The sequence below is a fragment of the Lampetra planeri genome, chromosome 7, assembly GCF_965212315.1.
Source record: "Lampetra planeri chromosome 7, kcLamPlan1.2.h2, whole genome shotgun sequence".
In the NCBI taxonomy this organism is placed as follows: Eukaryota; Metazoa; Chordata; class Hyperoartia; order Petromyzontiformes; family Petromyzontidae; genus Lampetra; species Lampetra planeri.
In genome coordinates, this window is record NC_136113.1 from 18,206,417 (window position 1) to 18,229,619 (window position 23,203).

At 53.2% G+C, this 23,203-nt stretch overlaps 2 protein-coding genes across 8 annotated transcripts in view; both read left to right on the forward strand.

Annotated features, from left to right (window-relative positions):
* The window catches only part of LOC144720134 (echinoderm microtubule-associated protein-like 1), a 75,533-nt gene that overhangs the window by 34,048 nt on the left and 18,282 nt on the right, over positions 1 to 23,203 (forward strand). For 3 of the 7 annotated variants that reach the window (XM_078596637.1, XM_078596636.1, XM_078596633.1), the window contains 3 exons: positions 15,965 to 16,180; positions 20,526 to 20,670; positions 22,779 to 22,904. In XM_078596637.1, coding sequence (XP_078452763.1) covers positions 16,057 to 16,180; positions 20,526 to 20,670; positions 22,779 to 22,904 — 395 coding nt within the window. In that variant the 5' untranslated portion in view covers positions 15,965 to 16,056. Of the gene's footprint in view, positions 1 to 15,964; positions 16,181 to 18,556; positions 18,576 to 20,525; positions 20,671 to 22,778; positions 22,905 to 23,203 lie in introns of those variants that run through there. The other 4 variants (XM_078596635.1, XM_078596638.1, XM_078596639.1 and 1 more) reach the window with 4 other exon arrangements.
* On the forward strand, positions 362 to 7,103 carry LOC144720135 (uncharacterized). The gene is made up of 2 exons (XM_078596641.1): positions 362 to 2,238; positions 6,053 to 7,103. The coding sequence occupies exons 1-2, from the start codon at positions 964 to 966 to the stop codon at positions 6,065 to 6,067; spliced, it is 1,290 nt and encodes a 429-aa protein (XP_078452767.1). The 5' UTR covers positions 362 to 963; the 3' UTR covers positions 6,068 to 7,103.

Here is a 23,203-nt window from a genome sequence, read left to right on the forward strand (position 1 = left end):
GTGTGTGTGTGCATGTGTCTTTATGTGGATGGACTGTCTGAATCGGTCCTGGCCTCCCCTAGGTTGATTCGGCCTGATCAATGCTGGGGCGATACAGGTGGCTGGCTATGGTCCTGGCCACACCACCCCCCCCCTCCTTCTTGTGTCGTGTCGGCCTTCACAGGTGCTTCTTGCTAACAGCGCTTTCCCGAAGAGTCTGTCGAGCCACTGGGTCCGAATTCATGGTCATTCAATTCCTGGCCAGGGTTGACGGTTTCATCATCATCCGGGTTAGTAAATGGACGATGAGCTGATTGGGTCGAACAACTTAATACAAAACCAGTGGTGTTCTGTGCGTATAATTATGAATTAAAAATTTCTACTGTAGGGCTGTTACAGAGAGCCCGTTATGCATGGCAGCCTATGGTAAACAAACACAGTAGGCGGGGCTACATGTGTGCACGAGCAGGTGCCCTCTGCGACGTCCGCGCCAGACACCCTGGGGGGTCGATTCGGTCATTATGATCCCCCGGGGCCCCACCCCTCGGGGAGGGGTTGGGTATAAAAGGGGAATGTATCGAGGGGCTCGGGAGTGTTGTGTTAGCTAAGAAGAGGAGACGGAAGACGTCCTAGATAGAGCCCTGGTCTCCCCCTGGCACGCCGTCCTTATCAGGACCGCGCAGGCTCGAGCCAGTGGCGTGGTACCAGAGCCAGAGCCAGTGCTGGTCTGGACTCTGGGTACCGGGCCCGACTGACCAGTGTCGGGCCAAGATAGCCTCCCCTAGCCCATTAGAGGAGGACTCAGAGGCAGGCTAGGGTTAGCCTAGAGGTGTGTCCTCAGATAGACGGGTGAGGGGGCCGATACCCCCTCAGTGTGTATGTCACAACGTGTGGTGTTAAATAAACAAGTGTGCCTCCAACTCCGGTGTGAACGAGTCATAAGCGTTACTACATCTGGCGTCAGAAGTGAAACAAAGTACGAACATGGATACACGCCGGACGACTCGAGTCGGAGTACCAGGAGCGGAGGACACCGCTGCAGTTGGAGAGCCCGAGACGGCTGAAGATGCCATCGAGCAGCCGGGGCTGGGTGCATCCACGCCACAGCAGCTGGAGGAAGGGGAGCCGTCGACGGAGGGGCTGAGGCAGGCGCACGCGAAGCTGGCCGAGCTGCTGTACGCCGCAGCCGCCATGCTCGATAACATCACACGGCTGGGGGCTGCGGGACCGCCACGAGGCGACAGCAGCCAACGACCACAGCGCCTTCCCGCCATTTCAACGGAGCAACATTTTGAAACTCCCGCCATCGCCGCAGCTGCTGTTGAGGGCGTGGCCGCTCTAAGCATCGCGTCCAACGGCGGGAGTACAGTACCTGCCGCGTCACCACGGGTGCGACCGGCGATGCCATCGCTGCTTCGGGCCGACGCTGAGTCGAGTGAGGGAGACGAGGGAGCGCGATCGTCCTCTGCAGCCGCTGCCTTACATCAGCGACTGCCGCCACTCAAAGAATTTGTGGGCGAGGAGGGCGACTGGGGCGGCTTCCAGCGGCGCTTCCTCGCTCACCAGGAGATGGCACAGTGGACAGACGCCGAGGCTCTCCGAGCACTGCCAGCACTCCTCGACAGCGACGCCCTCGCCACACTAACATCGGCAACGAAGGAGAGGCGTTCCACGCTGCGGGAGGCGATGCAAGTGCTGTCCGCTGTGTATGGGCCACCATCGGACTGTCGTCAACTCTTTTACGATCGCCAGCGGGGGACGAAGGAGTCGCCCCTGGCGTACCGTACAAGCCTCCTGGCGCTGGCAAAGGAAGCCTTTCCACGAATGGACGACGAGGGGATCGACGCCATGGTGACAGAAAAGATACTTTTGCTGGCGGACGACTTAGACATCGTCATTGTCGCACAGGACGATGCAGAAATGTGCTCCCTCCAAGCGGCCCGTCTCCTCCACGCAAACCTGTCCTCTCAACGACGGAAGGCCAGCAAGGCGGCGAGTGGGCGCGCCGTCGCTGCGGCCACCCTCCCGGCGGAAGAGGTTTGCGCCATCAACCATCGACGGCAGCACGGAGCGGGAGCGCGGGGGGACCGGGCCGGTTCAAGCCATCTACAACGTCCATCGTCGCCACCAGCGCTTCCACGCTGCTACAACTGCGGCATCCGGGGCCACGTCGCCTCGGGGTGCCGCTCTCCTCGGCAGCGCGGGACGACACCTCAACGGGACGCCGGCCCTCGTCACAAGCTCCACCATCATAATCCGGCGAGTCGCGGCACCCCTCACGTTTGGCCCACGCACACGCCCGTCGCACACTTAAACACCGCAGCGAAGGGGGGGCCAATATCGCGTACCATGGCACCAACACGCACCGCTCTGGGTACTCACATTGAACCCAGCCAGTGGTCCGTGTTGGCCCATCGGGTTGTAGCCGCGTCGTCGGGGTCGTCGGCCGTTGTGGGTCACATCGATGGGGTGGAGGTTCGCATCTTGGTCGATACAGGAGCATCGGCGACCATTATTTCGGAGTTGATTTATAACATTCTCCCTGCCCAGAGCCGTCCTTTGATGCCTGTTAATGTGCCATTCTTTGCTGCTAACGGGGGTTCACTTGGCATCATCGGACAAATTCGAGCCCAAATTTGTGTCGGGGATATTAAATTATCTGGGCCGATTTTTGTTTCCTCCTCGCTGGCGGTTCCGTGCCTGCTGGGGACGGATTTCCTGGCCAAAATGCCGATTAGGATATTAATCGACCAGGGATGCATTGAGCTCCCATCGGGCCGACGCATGGCGTTTTTGCCATCCCCCGCTACGAGCCGGACGGCGTTCGCGACGGTGCCGGCGTTCGTAGATAGAACGGTGCGCGTTCCTCCGGGGGCGCAAATGTTAATTCCTTTGAGACTTCGGCGGCCCTTCGCTAAGGGCATTGGGGCTCAAGGGGTTTTGCTGGGACCGTCTAGGGCCGGGGTCAGTGGACCTAATTTACTCCCGGCCCAGACCATAGTGAGAGGGGATGGAGAACCCTTCATCGCGGTCCTCAATGTGGGCTCGCAGACGGTGGTGGTCCCACAGGGGACCGTGCTTGCTCACGCAACGCCGGTGCCCTGTGAGGAACCCGTCGCGAGTCATGTCGGCGCTGCCCCTGCACCGCGACCACATTCAGACAGCGATGAAGGGTGGCTCGAGGCGCTTTGCGCGGGATCGACGGACCTGTCAAATTTAGAGCGCCAACGTCTTAAGACACTACTGAGGGAATTTTCCGACGTTTTCAGTCGGGATAAATACGATTTGGGCTGCACTCATCTGCTGCGTCACCATATTGATACGGGTGACAGCGCGCCAATACGCCAAAATCCTTTTCGGTTGAGTCCCGCCGAAAAGGACCATGTCAAATCGGCTGTTGATGACATGCTAGCCGCCGACATAATTTCTCCCTCCAACAGCCCTTGGGGAGCGCCGATCGTCCTGGTTAAGAAGCAGGACGGTTCGTTGCGGTTTTGCGTTGACTTTCGGCGCCTTAATAAAATTACGGTTGCCGACGCATACCCGCTCCCACGGATGGACGAATCGCTTGACGCCTTGGCGGGAGCGCGATTCTTCTCCACATTGGACTTACTTTCGGGATTCTGGCAGCTTCCTCTGGACGATGATTCAAAGCCTAAAACTGCTTTCCGTACTCCGCACGGCCTGTTTCAATTCAACCGGTTGCCGATGGGCTTACACTCAGCGCCGGCAACTTTCCAGCGGTTGATGGAATTGGTTTTGGCTGGATTGCAATGGGAGTCGTGCCTGATTTATTTGGATGACGTCATTGTCTTTGGCAAAACTTTTGAGGAACATCTCCAGAGGTTGCGGGCGGTTTTCCTAAAGATGCGGGCTGCTAATTTGAAATTTAAGCCCCAAAAATGCCATTTGTTACGCGAGTCGGTGCGTTATTTGGGGCACATCGTGGGGCGCTCAGGTATTTCTACCGATCCCGCCAAAACGCAGTGTGTAAGCTCCTGGCCGACTCCCACCTCAGTGGGAGAGGTTAGGAGTTTTATTGGGTTTGCGTCGTATTATAGACGCTTCGTCGCTAATTTTGCGACTATCGCCAAACCCCTACATGCTTTAACATCTAAAGGGGTTCGGTTTTGCTGGGGTCAGGAGGAGGAGGCTGCTTTTTGCTCCCTTCGGGATGCTTTGGTAAACGCTCCTCCCCTGATTTACCCTGATTTTTCAAAACCGTTCTTGCTCGACACCGATGCGAGCAACACGGGTATTGGGGGCGTGCTCTCCCAGGTGGTTGACGGCGTGGAACATGTGGTTGCGTACGGCAGTCGGGTGTTGTCTCCAGCGGAGCAACGGTATTGTGTCACCCGTAGGGAACTGTTGGCAATTGTCCATTTCGTCCAACAGTATCGCCCATATCTGTACGGTCGGCATTTCACCGTCCGCACAGATCATGCGGCACTGCAGTACGCCCTGAGGGTTCAACAGCCATCGGGACAATTGTCCCGATGGTTGGAGGTCCTCCAGGATTACGATTTCCAAACCACATACCGTAAGGGCGTTCGCCACACCAACGCGGACGCTCTGTCACGCTTGCCAACCACCTCCGAGTGTGCATGCCTCCTGGGGTCTGGACGTTGCAGGCCTCCAGGGGACACATCGGTACCTGTCTTGGCGGCCGCCAACGACGACGATGCAATGGTTCCTAATTCGATCGAACAACAGGGCAAAGATTCCCTGTTGGGGTTGCCCGTCATTGAATGGGGGCGCCTCCAGATGGAGGATGTCTCCCTCCTCGGGTGGCGACGTCGCGTTGGCAGTGCGGCGGGGGGAAAAAGAGGTGGTTCCGACGCATGGGAAATGTGCCAAGGTCTGCTAATGCATTGGGACGGGAAGTCACGTCGACATCGGCTGGTTGTCCCTACTGGGTTGCGGGGTAGGGTGGTATGGGCCGCTCATGAGCGCCTCCTACACCTGGGGACCCAAAAGACTCTCGCCTTGCTGCAACTTGATTTTTACTGGCCTGGCATGACGAGGGATGTGGGGGATTTGTTGGGATCGTGCCCTCAATGTGCACAACGCAAACCGCCGGCACGGGAGTCTAACCCGCCCTTGCAATCGATCAAAGTGTCCAGGATAAACGAGCTGGTCGCTCTGGACATTTTGGGACCATTCCCCGCCACCCCCAGAGGGAATAGATATTTGTTGACGGGTGTCGAGTATTTTACACGCTGGCCTATGGCCTGGCCTTTGGCCAACCAGTCGGCAGCAGCCATCGTGGAGGCCTTTGTTCAGGGTTATGTCCTGGACAAAGGTGCTCCGGAGAGGCTGCTGACCGACCAGGGCAGAAATTTTTCCGGTAAACTACTCAGACAAGTCTGCGATCTCCTGGGCACAAAGAAAATTCGGACCTCCCCATATCACCCACAAACTGACGGGATGGTCGAACGTTTGCATCGCACCATCTCGTCCATGTTATCACAACAAGTTTCGGACTCGCAAACGGATTGGGACCTACAAATTCAGGGGGTCTTGGCGGCGTACCGGATGGCACCCCATGCGGCTACGGGGTTTTCTCCCTTTTACCTCATGTACGGCCGAGAACCAGACCCGCCTGTTCGTGCCCAGTTGCGGATCCCCGTGCCGCAGGGAAAAACTAATCTGGCTGACCACGTTAAATTTAATCTGGACAAATTGACCGAGGCACGGGATGCTGCAATGCAAAACTCTGACCTCCGTCAGAAGGCAAATGAGCGCCTCAGATTGAGTCGAGCGCACATGCTGCAGTGGAAGCCGGGGGACAAGGCATGGTTGCACTGCCCCCAGGTGCCACTGGCAACCTCCTCTAAACTTGTGCGGCCGTGGCGGGGCCCTGTGGAAGTGGTGGAGGTGTTACGTCCGCAGTGCGTGCGCATCAAGTGGGGGAAGCGGCGATGGTTCGTGCACCCCTCCAGATTAAAACCCTTCGCTGCGGTACACAACCCCACTTCACACGCGCGTGGCCAAACGTGTGGGGGGTCGGCCGACTTGCTGGGTCCGTCTCTGTCGCTCTCACCTAATGCCTTGCCGGCTGTGCCACCTTCAGGGGCATCAGGAGTGACGGGCTCACGCCCGATCACCCCTCCTGCGGATACCGAGGGTCACGCGGAGTCAGAGGAATGCTCACCTCAAGACGGACAGTCGCCACCTGATGGTCCGCCACGCGGGGTTACCCCGTGTGAGGGGCCCGCTGCAAGGACGCGCGCTAAAATGCGCAAACTGTTGTGAGGCCGGAAAATGTGTACATAGCTGTTGTGTTTATTGGCTGTTGTGTGGATGGTGTGTTTCCCGCTCCTCGGATGTACATATGTTGGGTTCACCGTTTGTTGTGTGTGCGGGGTGGGTTCCCTGCTGGTTGTATATAAGCTGTTTTTTTTACGGAATTCGTATTTATTCGGGGGGGTGCGACGGGTTGTTTCTCATCTTGTTGTTGTGTCTTGTTCTGGTTCCTGTTATGGTTCAAAAATAGTGAGGCACACGTCAGGGGGTGAAGGCACCTTTATTGTAAAATTTTGTATGTTGGCAGCCGGGACGGCTGCATGCTATGTGGGGGGGAGTGATGTAGGGCTGTTACAGAGAGCCCGTTATGCATGGCAGCCTATGGTAAACAAACACAGTAGGCGGGGCTACATGTGTGCACGAGCAGGTGCCCTCTGCGACGTCCGCGCCAGACACCCTGGGGGGTCGATTCGGTCATTATGATCCCCCGGGGCCCCACCCCTCGGGGAGGGGTTGGGTATAAAAGGGGAATGTATCGAGGGGCTCGGGAGTGTTGTGTTAGCTAAGAAGAGGAGACGGAAGACGTCCTAGATAGAGCCCTGGTCTCCCCCTGGCACGCCGTCCTTATCAGGACCGCGCAGGCTCGAGCCAGTGGCGTGGTACCAGAGCCAGAGCCAGTGCTGGTCTGGACTCTGGGTACCGGGCCCGACTGACCAGTGTCGGGCCAAGATAGCCTCCCCTAGCCCATTAGAGGAGGACTCAGAGGCAGGCTAGGGTTAGCCTAGAGGTGTGTCCTCAGATAGACGGGTGAGGGGGCCGATACCCCCTCAGTGTGTATGTCACAACGTGTGGTGTTAAATAAACAAGTGTGCCTCCAACTCCGGTGTGAACGAGTCATAAGCGTTACTACACTACCAATAGACCGACGGTTTTTGCGAGCACTGTCCTGTGTTCATTCGACTGGTCAACGTAAATGGCCATCGATATAACTCAACATTTTCAAGCATAAATGAAGGGAAGCATTTAAAACAGGAACGCGCTTGCATGCATGTACACGTGCGCCTGCTTGCTTTCGTTTATAATCGTGCACGATGCGGCATAATCAGGACCACAGACACAGAACTCGTTGACGTTATTGCGTGGCTGCGGTGGCCAAAGGCCGTGGGGCGGCACCGCTCGGTGTTGCGGCTTTACCTCGAGCCTTGCACCCGCGCCGTGAGTTTTACTGCCATGTGCTCGTGCTCTGATTCAGGGACCCACCCTCCCCCGTCCCCAATCATTGGGTTTACAAAGGGCTGTAATTATAATATCTGCTTGAGTGGCATCCCCTCATGTGGATGGGCAAAATACCCATTAATGACTTGGCCTAACCTTCCAAGCAGAACGCTCCTGAAAAGGAATCTTGAGATTCATCTGAAGCATTTCTGTGTGAAATGAAGGACCAATTTAAATTAACTTTAGTGCACCTGATTTAAAACTCGGTGAAAAATTCAATGTTCCTATTGTGGGGGCAACCACTCTCAACTTTCTCCACAGTGGTACTTATTTTATCAATGCCTGAGGGATGATGGGCTGAGTCAACCGTCAACCAGAATTTGAGCCCGCAGCTTTCTGATTGCGAGCGGCGGAGGCTGCATTGTTGGCCTTACAAAGAGGGCTCGTGGAACGTTGTTAAGGGTATTATGCAATTGGGGCAGGTGCCTGTTTGTTAGGTGGCTGCAGGGCCCAGGATTATTCACACTGTGTCAATTTAATTAGCAAACCCTGGAAATTGCTGCGCATTGGGGTCCAACTGATCTGGCGGCACTGGATGACTAGCTGTGAGCCGTGTGCTTACAATGCCGATGTGGCGAGGTGTCTGGCCAGGCAACCGATACGGAGATTAGGATTTCAGTAATTAGGATTTTTGTGGAACAGAAGGGGCCAACAAATGATGCCGCAACGAGTCTGCGTTCTTTGCTGCGTGCCCCGTTCGGTTGTGTGGATTTGCAAGTAGGGTCGCCACGGTTCCCACTAGAGCTTCCCACTGAAGGCCAAACCCAGCCAGCCTATGTTCATGAAAACTCGTGTATGCCAATAGGGTTCAACGAGGCTCATACCAGATCTCAGTACAAATCAATTCCTGTCACCCAAGCAGCGATCCAATTCCCAGGCCATCCTGGTCAAACCCGGACTGCAAGCCTCTGCACACCAGGGTTGCCACCTGTCCTGGTCAAAATCCACACACAGACCTCTCCTAGGTCAACCCATTATTTAAATTAATACCTGGTGCAGCAGTTCCCAACAAAAACATCAGCACTGGGGAGACAAAGGTGGCTGAGTTTGGTTCTAACTGCACCGCCCCCTCATTCATCGTGCAGGCCTTCATAGGTGTCTGTTAAGCGCACTTGCCCCAACAAGTGTGTCTGTTGGGGCAAGGGGAGATCTTTGTATTTGTCTTGGGCATGTGTACACGTGTGTGTGTGCGTTTGTGGCTTTATTTGTGAATGTGTCTGCCTATTTGCATATGTGCGAGTGGGTGAGTGTGTGCACGCACGATTGCATGCGTTTGCATGTGTGTGATTGTGCACCAGTGGATGCCACCTGGAGCGTGCCACGAAGAGGTGAGGCTTTTAATATCAGCCCCATCAAAACAAAGCACCTGCCTGGGTACTTATTTCTATCAAATACTCAACCCCCGCAACTCCCCATGAGTGATAGGGCAGTTGTGGAGAGAGTGGAGAAGTTTTTGTACCTGGGCAGTGTGCTCATGGCCAGCTCTGGTTTGGCAGCTGATGTCTTGCTCAAATCTAGTCGAACAGCATTATCTTTTCATCAGCTGCGTGATGTTGCTGTGTGGAAGCTACCTGGCCTGTCACTCCATACGAAGCTTTGGGTCTGCTTGGCCACAGTTATACCCTATAATGCTTGCGGGGAGCAAAAGTGGCAATTTAGCCTCGCAGAAAAGAGGGCCCCCCAACAAACCAGTTTATTTGTCTGTAAAGAATTAAAGGGGGTCCTTACGTGGCACTCTAACACAGGCCTCGAGCCCAGGCCCCCCAGGAACCTCAGGAGCACCCCCTGCGTCTCTATGGGTGCTTGATAATGGCACATTCCACATGGTAACGCTACACAAGAGATTTGTCCAGTCCGGTACAGGTGCATGTACATGTGGCAGTGATCAACACTTCACATTATGCTGAAATTCCTCAATCCCAGAAGGCCGTGCGTGTACTGATGGGTTGTGTGAGGAATACTTTGGTGTTTGTGTGGTGAGACGGTATGTGTGAAGGAGACGTGGTCTCCTTATTTTATCCATTGTCGGGTTCAATTCCGACTGCGCCCAGCCATTATTGCCCATTCCTATCTGAAGCCTCTGGATCACCCCACACACCTATTGCGTATTTATAAATAAAAAAAACTGCACGACTCCAAAAGTGCTGTTAAATGAATGAGTGAATGAAAAAAGTTATAACGTCAATTATCTGGCTTGTTTTTCACTCAACTCAATAGATATGCGATCGAAAGTAGTACAGCATTTGGTGCTTTTCAGCTGTGAAAACGAATTGTAGCATCTGCAACAGAGTTCCGCATCCCTCAGCCATACAGCCCACGGGGCGGAAGCCTCCACCACAGGTTAACTCGGCCACGAAGGAATGTACCTGGGGCCGTGGTTGGAAAGTTCATTGTTACAGAGACAAAGACGACTACTGGGTGTGGTGCTGGCCGCACCACCCGCCCGGAGCGGAACGCGGGATTGAGCGCGGGAGCGCTCCTTGGCTCGTGGCTGATTTTAACGAGGGATTGCATCAGAGGACTCATTAAGTGATGGCTCCCTTTTCTGGACAGCCTCTTAACGATGATGTAAGGTGGCGGTGACAGTGTGCGGTCGTAATGAGTTCTCTGTTGGGAAAGGGGCACAGGTCAACACGGGTACATTTGGGACTATAAATCTGCGTGTGTGTGTGCGCGTGTAGCTCAGCCTTACATGGTTACCTGGTGTGTCAACGGCACCATTGGGGAGACAAAGGTGGCCGGGTGTGGTGCTGTCCACCCATAGGTCCTCTAACAGCATTGCCCCAACAGTCAGATAAAGGCGATATGGGGAACTTAGTGTTTGTGTGGGTGGGTGGATCGATGGCACCCTGTTTAGTACACTGCGCAACAAAACTTGTTCCCCTGAGTTTAATTCCTGGCCATGGCAAAAATTAATCGCTAATATCTGAAATGGTCCTGGACCTCCCTGATGTCGACTCGGCCTTAATTGAATACCTGGTACGGTGTGCAAATATCAGCACTGGGAAGGTAAAGGCGGTCGGATGTGGTGTTGGTCAAACTGCCTCCTTGTGCGTCATGTCGGCCTTACTAGGTGCTGTTTGACAGCACTTGCCCCAAATTTGTTATATAATACCAATACGGGGATCCTTGTGGGTATGTGTGTGCGTGTGTATACTGGGTGCGTGTGTGTGTGTGTGCTGGGTGCGTGCTGGATACGTGTGTCAGTCGACCCGTGGCACCTGGGTCTGCCCCGTGACCTCCTGCCAGCGGGCGTTCGACACTTCACGTGGCCTCAAGGTGCACATGGCCTGGCACAAGCGTCATGGTGACGTCACCGCCACTTAGTGGCGAATGGCGGTTGTTGTTGTTGTGCTGGGTGCGTGCGTGCTGGGTGCGTGCTGGATATGTGTGTGTGTGTTCTGGGTGCGTGCTGGATATGTATGTGTGTGTGTGTGTGCTGGGTACCTGGAAAACAGCATGGGACAAAGTGGAGATGAACTTGCTGAGGCTGCCATGCCTCAAATATTAGAAGAAGTAGTCACCTCCTGTGAGTGGCTGGTTGAGGTGCCATCTGTTGAGGAAGTACTGATCACGATCCAGAATCTGAGACCAGGAAAGGCACCAGGCAGAGATGATCTCCCAAGCGAAATGTTGAGGGAGGGTGACGTTTGTGCACAGATTTTCCTAGATGATATCATAATAGCAGTCTGGACCACTGGACAGATTCCACAGGATTGGAAGGATGCCCTGGTGGTCCCCCTCTTTAAGAAAGAGGACCGCACAGACTAACAGCTACAGGGGCATCTCACTCCTCAGTGTGCCAGGAAAGGTCCTGCCAAGGATTATTCAACATTGCCTTGCCAGGCATGCTGAGCAGAGGCTTGCAGAAGCCCCAATATGGTTTCAGGAAAGGGTGCGGTCAAGGGATGGTTCTCTTTAACACGTAGGCTTTCGCGACCAATGTTATTCATAATCAACGTTTTTGGGTTTAGATCGCGTTATTTATAAATGTGTCGTAGCCCTATCTGAATGCAGATTCGCACCATCACCCAGCTCAGAAATCCTCTCTTATCAAGACGCTCATACATCGGGCTAAAACAGTGTCAGATGGTGAAAGTCTAGTGAGAGAGATTAAACATGTTAAAGAAGCACTAAGACAGAATGGCTACAATAATGCTCAAATTAACAGAGCACTAAAAGCCAAATCACGATCGCAAAGCAACACTGCTGAAAGCGATCAGATTATTAAAACAATAAAAATACCATTTATCTCAGGAGTAACTGACAAATTAGCCCGTGTTTTGCAAAAGCAAAACATTACAGTAAGATTTGGTACAGTACACAAAATTCAACAACTAGTAACGTGCACTAAAGACGAATTACCTAAATTATCAACAGAGGGTGTATATCGGATTAATTGTGTATGTGGCAGATGCTATATTGGACAGACAGGGCGTAACGTTAGTGTAAGACTAAAAGAACACCAGAGAAATATTAAACTATCACAAACACAACTGTCGGCAGTGGCAGAACATGCATGCCAACAGGGACACTCAATTGATTTTGACAACGTGGAAGTGTTGTGTAAAACTAGTTAATACTGGCAAAGACTAATTAGAGAATCGATTGAAATTGAGAGAAACAGAAATAACTTTAATCGCTCAGACAGCTACAGGCTTAGTGCGACCTGGAAGCGTATTATTAAATAAGATACATTACAATTCCTTATAAGGGAAACAAACACTAACTGATTACTAATGTAGCATAATCACAATAAAACACATTCCAAATGATTACTAATCTACAACTCGCATCGTAACAATAGCCTGATTACTAATCTAGTATATAATTACAATCACTCCCCCCTTGAATCTTTGCACCTGATGAGTTAATGAGTTAATGATGACGTCACCCTGCTGCTGCTCTATATAAGAACGGGAGACACAGCAGAGCCTCACCATTATGGCGAATTGCCCGATGATGCTGGATGCAATTACCAGCGAAACGTCGTACTCAAATTGTAAATGTTGTGGCTTCAACACACCGGTGGGCTAAAGCAGTGAACTATTTGTCTTTTGTCAACGTGACACATTTTTACTGATTGGCCGTGTCGGGTGGTGGAGGGTTACGACACATTTATAAATAACGCGATCTAAACCCAAAAACATTGATTATGGATGGTTCTCTATTGGTCAACCATGTTATGCATCCCGATGATCTGGTAATTTCTGCTCAATCAGAGGAGGAGTTGGAGGCGCTGCTGCTGAACCTGGAGCGTGCCACTAAGAGGTGGGGCCTTACCATCAGCCCCACCAAAATTAAGCACCTGCCTGGGTATTTTGTACCATCAGATACTCCACCTCCACATCTCCCAATTGGTGATAGGGCAGTTGTGGAGAGTTTCCCATACATGGGGAGTGTGCTCATGACCGTCTCCGGTTTGACAACAACACTCCGAATGAGTCGAGCAGCATTATCTTTTCATAGTTTGTGTAATGCTGTGTGGAAGCTACCTGGTCTGCCGCTCCACGTGAACTTCGGGTCTTCTTGGCCACACTCATGCCCTCCCTTCGCTACACTTGCGAAACGTGGACCCCCCTAATGGAACATCTTCGCTGGTTAGACACATTTAGACTGGCCTGTCTACGATCCATCCTGGTTTTAACCAGGATGGAATGTATGAGGAGCTCCTCCAGCAGGCAAGGCTGTGTTGGCTGGGTCATGTAGCCCGCATGCCCAGCCACCGCATGCCCAAACAGCTTTTGTTCGGCCGGATAGAGGAGGCTAAATGGGCGCGGCATGGGCTAGAGAAGAGATGGAGTGATGTGGTACAGGAGGACGTGGAGCTGAGTGGACTTGCCGATGACTGGTACCAGCGGTGTCAAGATCGGCCTCTGTGGAGGAGGCTCATGAAGGACGATACTGGGCAGTTGGAGGCAGTCACCCTCCAACAACAATGGAGGGCGGAGGAGCGACGCTCACAACAACGAGCGGAGTGCCGGGTGGCTAAAGCACAGCAAGTTGGTACAGTAGGGGGCACAGGTGGTGCATCAGCCAGTCATCTCGGTCGTGGCACCTGCTGGGTCTGCCCCGTGACCTCCTGCCAGCGGGCGTTCGACACTTCATGTGGCCTCAAGGTGCACTTGGCCTGGCACAAGCGTCGTGGTGACGTCACCGCCACTTAGTGGCGAATGGCGGTTGTTGTTGGGTGTGTGCTGGATACGTGTGTGTGTGTGTGTGCGTGCTGGATACGTGTGTGTGTTGGGTGCGTGCTGGATACCTGTGTGTGTGGGTGCGTGCTGGATACGTGTGTGTGTGTGGGTGCGTGCTGGATACGTGTGTGTGTGTGGGTGCGTGCTGGATACGTGTGTGTGTGGGTGCGTGCTGGATACGTGTGTGTGTGTGTGCGTGCTGGATACGTGTGTGTGTTGGGTGCGTGCTGGATACCTGTGTGTGTGTTGGGTGCGTGTTGGTGGGGAGCGGTCATGTAGCAGTTAGCGCTGCAAACCTGGCTACCCGAGTTTGATGCCCACTCACGGCCAACACCAGTAACGATTATCTGAACCGGTCTTGGGCCTCCCCTAGGTCGACTCAGACTCAATCGAGTACCTGGTGCGGTGTGTAAACATCACCACTAGGGAGACCAAAGGCAGCCAGGCGTGGTGTTGATCACTCACCCTCTCTCTCACGTGTCGTGTCGGCCTTCATAGGTGCTCGCTAACAGCACTTGCCCCAACAATCTGTTCAGGCTATACGAGGGAATCTTTGTCTTTTTTACGCATGTTGGATACGTGTGTGTGCGTGCGCATGCTGTGTGCCTGCATGCTGGGTACGTATGCGTGCTGGGTACGCGTGTCCCTGAGAACTCCGCGCATGCCACCGCGCCACGCATGGGAGCCGCTCTCCCACAGCCGGGGCAAGGCCACGCGCCATCCGACACACACGCACAGGACCCCACCTCGCCGCCCCCGCCATCAACATCGGCTCATCACAAAGCCCCACCGCCGTTTTGCCTGGTCAGCCGAAACGCACCGAGTCCCTGCAATCAGTGCAGATGAACGGAGCCGGCGCAGGGAGGGGTGGGGCACTCTGCTGCTCTGGATGGGCAATGTGGTGTCGCTACGTTGTAAATTCAGTTTTCTACTTGCACTTGGGTTGTGATTGTGATGGAAACGTTGAATGCTTCATTGCGTAGCTAAGCTCTGTGGATGTTACAAGAGTCTGGGCCTGCATGTCGAGTGTTTATAGAGAAGATGGTTACATCTTTTTATTCCCACAGTGTGTGATGTTGGATGCCTTTGTAAGTTGTCATGTCTTGCTTTGTATTGCAGTCCAAGGTCGTGTTTGGGTGATGCAGTGGTCGGTCTTGTGGCTTGCGCCTATTTGTGTGGAGTTTGTACACTCTGCTCGGTATGTTTTGCTCGTGTTCTGTAGAGCGTGAGTTAGTGGAGTTTGTATATTCTCCTGTTCAGCATGGATTTCTTCTGGATTTCCACTGGTTTTGTCCAAACATCCCAATGCTCCATAATTACATGCAAATTACTCAACTGGGATTTATATTTGGAAACCATCTCCCCCAACCTGGCAGGGGAGGGGACCCCCTTCAGAAAGAGTCCTGAGACTCTGTGCATCTTCCCTGGGGTAACAAGCGGAACAATGATGATGTTGACGAACATCACGGTTGATGATTCCCTACTGAGGTCAACATCGGTGGCGAGAGATATCTGAACCAGTCCTTGGTCCCCTGCCCCCGTCAATCAACCCACAGTGGCCAGCCTGGCGAATTATAGCTAGTCGGACAACTTAATTCCCAATAGTGTGGCTCAGCCTTACCCACAAGGGGATTGACAAATGGCGTAGAATGACGACGGTATCCCGTTCGCAGCCTCAACATCATGCATCTCATGGCAAATGCTCCAAATGTGACAGTAACAGATAACAATTCCCGTTTACTTGTGCCTCACGGACACCAAAATTAGGCAGTTAGGACGACTATCTGATGACAATAGCCACGTACAATCCTCTGCCGCTTGTCGAGCAAGGGAGAACCTCGCCGAGGTTTGTTGACGCCCACAGCGGCGCCGTGTGTCGCTGCGGCGGTGAGCAATTCTCCGGTGCGGGTTCCAGCACGGAGACGACGTCGAGGGGATTTCGTGTCCGTTGGAGTCGGCGATGGCGTCTCCTGTGTGGACACGCGGGTGCTGTTGTTAAATGAAGCGCAGTCGGAGCAAGAACGTTGGCAGTCTCTTCCGATGTGTCGGCTCAATGCGGAAGACTAGCCCAGATACCATCTCCAGGTTGTTCCAGCAGAAGCCCTTCTGCCAGGGATGGCGTGAGCAAGGAATTTCAGGGCTGCACCTTTACCTTTGTATATTGACAGTTGGGGGGCGCGGGGGGGATGTTTATTCCACTAATGATCACCAGCTATGATGTATGCACTGCTGGATGAACTCACGTTGCCACGCGTGTGGTTGTTTCCCAGATGACGTGGGCCCGTCGGAGGTCTTGGCCGGTGGGGACGGCGGTGGCGGCGAGCTGGTGGAGCGGCTCTCCGCCCTGGAGCAGCGCGTCGCCATGCAGGAGGACGAGATCCACATCCTGAAAGCCGCGCTCGCCGACGTCATCCGGCGGCTGCACGCCGCGCCTGACGGCACGGCCTCGCCGCCCGGCCTGCTCGCCCGCAGGGGGCCCACCAAAGGTATCGCCACCACCATTGGCTTCCTTGCCTCCATCGCCATGACTCGTTACCATCCTCGCCAATACCTCTTTCCGCCACCTGCCTCGCCACCATCACTATTGGTCCATCATAACCAGGCGGGTCTTCATCCTGGATTTGAACAAGGGCAGGACATCAATAGCACAGATCGTTGGGGAAATGGAGTTTGGGGCAGCAGAGAAGAATGGGCGGAGGTTGATCGGCCCGTTGGCAAGAAGCCCTGCCTGGCTGTTGGAGCGGCGAGTGTCGAGGGAGCAATGCTGTTCATGGCACAGGCCGGCTGCACTCTCAATACCCCATCTTGGGTTGTTATTATTTAAACCGTCATAGAATTTAAGTGCCGTAGCTGCACTCGGGCCAGACTGTACGGATAGCTCGACCACCCGAGCAGCATGTCGGATCGATGTGGAAGGGTAGACCAAATACCACTCGAGAGGTTGGTCTTTGTGGAGGCTCTTCCGTCGGCAGCGGCATAAGCGCGACATTGCAGGGCTGCTGGCAGCTGCACGGTTGTCGCGACGATGATGGGTTGTGTGCGTACGCGCGTGCGTGTCTGCAGGAATTGAGCGAGGCTTGTTTTTAGCAATTACAAGCAAGAACTGTGCTCCGGTTTGTTCTCCCATCGCCCTGTAATGCCACCCACTGTCCACCCCCCACCCGTCACCACTCCCCATCGCTCACGAGGTGGAAAAAGAGCACGATGCAAAAACAAGGGACCGATTGAGCAGAGTTTTGTGGGATCATCAACCATTTTTACACCCACTGCTTTTTTTAGTTGGAGCTGAATGTGTTGCTTAAGATATTCGTAATGAAGGTATGGCCAATTGAGACCTGGGCAGATTTATTTAGTTTTTTTATCGCGGTGTCCTTCCACAGTTGCCATCACCCTCATAGTCAAGGGACGTCGGGCAAAATCCAGCCGTGGCATTTGATTTAAAAACAAATGCTATTTTCGGTTCAAACTTTAAAATGCTCTACAATCTCTGCAAACGTGGCAATGCAAGCAAGCATCGCCTGCATCGCTCGCTCATTGCGCGTACATGCCCCGTCGCCAGGCGCACGCTGCTGCTGCCGCCACCGTGCGCAGAACTGCACTGAGCGACCAACCCGGCCAGGGGCCTCTGCGGTGGAGCGAGCGGCTCGTGATCGGAGGGTCTCAAGTTCAAATCCTGGTTGGGAATTCACTCGGCCCCATCAATCTCTCTGGGATCGATAAATTGAGTACCACTCTGCACGGAAGTCAACAGTGGTTGTCCTATGGATAGACTCGCCCCCACTTTAGAAAAGCAGCATGTCCACCGCTGGTTCAGGGCTGTAAACAGAAGATGATCACTGCCTCGGCATTCGTTTGAGCAGCAATCGCTTTGACTTTGAGTGGGCGAGCAAAGGTTGCGACTCTGCCATTGACCCCGAAGTTCGGGCAAAGCACAAGTCGGAGCAGGACACGAACGATCGAATGAACAATCCAGCGTCTTTCTCAGCCCCAAGGGATGGCGTGGGGGGAGTGGGGGCGCTTGGCTTCGTTTGCTGGGAGACGCAAGGACGGGAGGCTCCATGCGAGGGCATTGGTGGGTGGTTGAATAATTGGGAAGACACTGACTGCATTCAACCGCTCTCAATTAATGCCGTGTGGTAATTGTGGAAGTTGTCGGCCTTGTGAAAGTAAATCCCCAGTTGCTCAAACCCTCCGTGGTGGCAGAAGAGGTGTTTATTTTCTCTACTGTAGACTATTTTTCTTGGGGGCGCTGTTTGGCTGCTGATTCTGTGTGCTGCGTTCTTCTAACGGCAACATTTTTTATTTTCCTACTCTCAACCTTTTGCTTGCGAGCCACTCACTATCACTAAGTGACTTGCTGAATTATTCCCGTGTAAACATGTTTTTAATACATGGCCTCTTGACGAATCCATTGGCCTTGTGTTGTATACAGTTTCTATTTCACTTTCCTTGAGGGTTCAGTAAGGGTGCTCTGTATTAAAATAATACATTTGTTCCTTATTTTTTTCATCTTATCTCAGCGATGTTCCAATTTTGCCATCTTGGCATAGGATGAAAAAAGCTACATTTTGCAGAAACATCGTAGGAACTGGTCTGAATAGTATGGTGTGCCGGCATGTACCGAGACACCTTGCCCATTATACGTGGCGATCAAAGTGAACTCTCTTGGTCTTGGAATTATGAAAAAGCCACGGTGGATATGGTGATCCCATTGTGGTGCGGTCTTTGTTGACCGGTGAAAACAACGCATTTTCTTGTTGTGATGGGTTTTGTCATCATTTACAGGAGGTGCTTTAATTTGAATCATCATTGACTGGACTCGCATCCTCAACTAAACTATTCAGGCTGAAGAAACCGGCCTCATCGCCAGCAGTTGCCAGGGTTCGAACCTAATATTTAATTGGTGCTGGGCTCGGTGCTCTCGCAGTCAGAACTCTCCTGGGCCATCTGGGAAATACATGGAAAGTTATTGTTCTGATACTTCCTTCTCAATAACAATAACAAAATACCAAGAGGAAGTTTCCAGGTGTGAGGCAATACAAGTCTCTGACTTTTCTTTGCTTTTAGGACAAAGCATTCCACTAATATCCCACTTCCAGCTGTGGTCACCTTGACTTCTATCGGCACGGCTGCAGATCCCGAGTTGATGCCAGGCATACAGAGGCAGCCTGCAGACTTGGTGGCAGCGATCAAAGCACAAGGGGAACGGTGTTTTCTGTGTGTGTGGTCATTAATTAACCACAGGTTTATTTAATTACACTTGGAAATCAGAATCAGATTGTGGGTTACTGGTGTTCTTGAGAAATAAATATAGAGTGTAGGCTTGGATGGTTTGGGTATTAGATTTATTTAGTTTAATCACGTGAGAAGAGTCTCATTTGGGTATTTGTGACATAATACTATGCAATTCAGAGGATGATGGAGATTTGAGCCACGCGGACTCACGCGGAGACCAATCTTGAAACGACGGTCAAATGGGGCAAGTCTCTCAAATCCCTCCCAAGTGAGGCTCGTTCATTCCAAGCGATGACCGTCGTGTAAAGCTGTTACTTCAGCAGCGCTGCTTTGGCGGTGGAGTTGTGCTGATGCGAGGTCTAGAGCCGGCACGGCGAGAGCGTCTGCGTGGGCTTGGATGCAGCAATGTTGCGATTTCAGAGAGGCAGCCGAGGCACCGGCGATTACGGCCGGAACTTGCTGCTGTGTCGGAACTCCTCCGGTTATATTTATACTCACCGGGGCGGCAGGTGCTGTGTGTCTGTGTCTGCATGAGCGGGGATGTGCGGGAGCAGTCGTGTAGCAGTTGGCACACTGACCTTCAGTCTGGATGTGGTTTTAGCCTCACCACAACTACCGCGTGTGCTATGGTCACCTTAATAGGTGCTTGGGAACAGAATTTGCCCCAACAGTCTATGTAAGCTGTAGGGGGTCTTTGTGAATGTGTGTATGTGTCTCGCCCTATTCCTATTCACCTCTTGCGATGGCATTCCCCATGCACCTCGCAGCGAACAATATTCCCCAGCAGGACTGCTAATTATAGACCCGCATTTAATTACTTTTATTGAGCTTAATTTTCTGCCATAATGAGATTCCTCCACCATTGTTAGCCATGCAGTGTGTTTGTGTGTGTGTGTTTCAGGGTGTGAGTGTTTACACATGTGAGGAGTGTTAGTGTGTAGTGGTTAGCACGCTGCACAATGAACCCGGTGACCCAAGTTTGATTCCTGCTCACGGCCATAACCAGTGACGAATTTGTGAACTGGTGCTGGATATCCCCTAGGTCTCGGCCTTAAATGAGTAGTTAGTGCAGTTTGTCTAGAACATCAGCACTGGGAAGACAAAGCGGGTAGGAGAGGTGCTGGCCACCCACTTCATGATGTGGCGTGGCAGCCTTCATAGGTGCTCCAAACAGGACTTGCCCCAACATTGCTAAAGCCATACAGGGGATCTTTGTCTATGCTTTTCACAGGCTATGGCAAACAGTTTCAACAATCCATGAGGCTATAGACTGGGGGGACTTTGTCTTTCTGTCTGCAGGTGTGTTGGTGTTTCTGTTTGTTGTAAAGCAATGGTATTATTTTTTACAATGCTGCTGTTATGATTCCAGTTCTTCACATTCATTACTAGGCCACACATTTTAAAATATAATTAACAAAAATAATCCTAAAATTGCAGCCAGTGCAGTCTTGTTTGCCTGAGACGGGCAGGCAGGATGGGCAGCTGCACTTCTGTTCCGGCCACGCGTTTGGACTTTCCAGTCTTAATACGCGCTCGCTAAACACCCCACACTTAAGAGCGCGCGTGTGTGCGTCTGTCCTTGTGTGCGGCCTGCAGCCGTGGGCCGGCAGGGCCTCGTGTCCCTGCCCTCGCGGCCGTCCATCGGGAACGGAGCGAACACCCCGAGGAAGGCCACGCCGCCCTCCTCTTACTCCCCAACGCCAGCCAAGCTCCTGGGGGCCAGCCCCAACTTGGGCAAGGGGTGAGCGGCGGGGGACGGGGGGGCACATTCCGCACGGCGACACTCCTCGCCTTCGTCGGCACCACGGGCAGCATGACGCGCACGTGTCTCCCTGTGGTGCAGCGTCTGGAGACGCGATCTCACTCGACTCTGCCTGCGAACGCGCGCACAGTCGTGGCGCGCGTTTCGGATTTTCCAACAAAACAGAATGACGAATCCCACTTGGGCGGCAGCCACCGCCGGCTCTCGTTGCCATAGTGACGCCCGTAACTACGCCGGCGGTTGGTGACCCCGCATGGAGAGGTCGCGTCTGAGTTGGCACGGGGGCAGAGTAAGTGCAGCGGTGCAGTCGTTGACTTAAAACGTGTCAGGCAGCCAGCGACGAACAGCACTACAAGGTTTTTGTAAGATCTTGGGGAAAAAGAGACGATGGGAGTGTATTATGTATGTTGAACTTCTTTTGCGCCGTATGTAGCCAACCGTGCTAATTGGAGGTGTGGAGTAGGATAGTGAATTCCAAAGTGGAGCAGTACACGAGAAGAGGCAGAAAACGAAGCGCTGTGACCTGCGGCGTGGTGAACATGCCTTGGAGGTGGAGAATTGTTCCAGCTGGGGCTCCGGCTCCTCGCATGGGGGACAACTGAGTCAAGTTTACTGTAACCAGTAACCATGGTAGTGGTGATAGGAGAGAGATATGGAGGCAGCTGACGGGTGAGCAAGTGATTAGATTTGTGAGTGCTGGATCTCTAGGGCGAGGGGGGAGGTTGGGGCGATGGTGAGTCTGCTGAGGATGGGGATCGCAGCCTTTGCACAACAAGACAACCCCATAAAGATGGTGTAGCCACATTACCTACCAGCCATTCAGTTTCACTTCCCCGAACCTCGGAGAGAACGTGAATCATAATGATGCTCAGTCAGCTTTGCCCCTTGCTCTTCCCCCATGAACGCTCTGTAGTCGGGTGGAAGTTGTGCAGTGGATGGCTGTTAGGCCGCAGGCAAATCATCTATGGTTTTGAATCGAACTAGGACCCATATCGAACTGAGAGAGTCCTCGCCTATGAACATTTAGCAGTTAACCAACATTGGTTCGAGCAATCCTGTCTCTGCTGCTGATGAGAAACTGAATGTTTAAACCGGTCCACACAGCTGTGTGGACTTTTGAGAGTCATCTTCTCGTGTGCACGAGTTACTCCTGTTTCCTCCTCCTTGTAGAAAGTCAACGATTTTCTGCTCAAATTAGCCTTGAGGCAGTGCTTCTCTTGTTACAGCCCTGAGCCAGTGGTGGAATATTTCACAATTCTATGGTGGGAGCCAGTCTGTCCACAAAGTGGTCCTTGTTTTATCGACCCTGTATTTATGATGGGCAGAGTCAATGCCCTACCAGGACTAGAACTCTCGACCACCACGAGCTGCTTCCCATTCCGCCCAGGCATGGAGCAGCCACCGGGCCAGACCACTGGAGATGCACTTGGCATGGGAATTGGCCAAGCATCCCCATGCAGGACCTTTGTGAAATCGGGTTGTGAGACTCGGTGAGGCGTTCCTGGATTAACTAATGACTTGGGGCCAGTGTGGACGGTGAGCGCAGTATAAATGGGGGCATGCATAGCGCACCTCGAGGAAGGGCCACACTCCCCTTGGCTTTGCCAACTTGATCCGGAGAAATAGTCGACATTTTTTTTATTTGTTTTGTTTAACTCTTAGCAACCAGCTGCTGAACCGCCGTCAGCTGCCAGGCTCGCTGTGTGGCCTCCCCTCAGCTTTGACTGCCGGAGAAATATAATACCACAGTGAGTGTGCGCATGTGTTTATGTATTGGACAGAATTACTGAAGGCTCTGTGGGTGTGTTTAAGTTGCCAGCTTTGGCTGAGGTTCCCGTACCTGTCCCGCACCTGTCCCCCACCTGTCCGCACACGTAAACATGTAAACTTGTGCACGCTCGCACACACTATGCACATACATATGCTTACGCACATGTAAACACTCGCACACATACACACATGTACCTACACATGTACACACATACGAACGCACCTACACACCAACACACATGTAAATACATACACCCACATTCGCACCAATGCATGCACATACACACACACCCTGACATACGCTTTCGCTCGCCCAGTAGCAAGCGGAGCAGCTCCATGGAGCGGTTGCCGTCCAGCGTGCGTCGCGACGGCTCGGAGACGCGGGGGCTGCGTGGGCGCACCGCCTCCACCACCAGCTGCTCGGGCAAGAAGCCCGGCGACAGGTAGCGCCCCCCACCACCACCACCACGCTCCCGGCAGGCTCAACCGCCACGCACGGCGGGCTGCAAACCCCCTGCTCCTTTCCTCGGCCAGCCCTGCCCACTCACGCGCTATCTCCGCACGCACGGTCGTGTGAGTGGCCCCTTCCTGACGTTGGCACCTCCTGCCACGCAGTTGGCCCCGCCCTCTGCCCATGTCATGCCTCAAGCGCGAGGCTAGAATGCTCTACACACGAGATAAAAATCCTGATTTACACAAATGTTGATGGACAGCGGGACAGACTTTCTGAAATTGGAACTGT

What these genes read in the sequence shown, in the direction of transcription:
- LOC144720135 (XM_078596641.1), top strand. Translation starts at nt 964, where the DNA reads ATGGATACACGCCGGACGACTCGAGTCGGAGTACCAGGAGCGGAGGAC.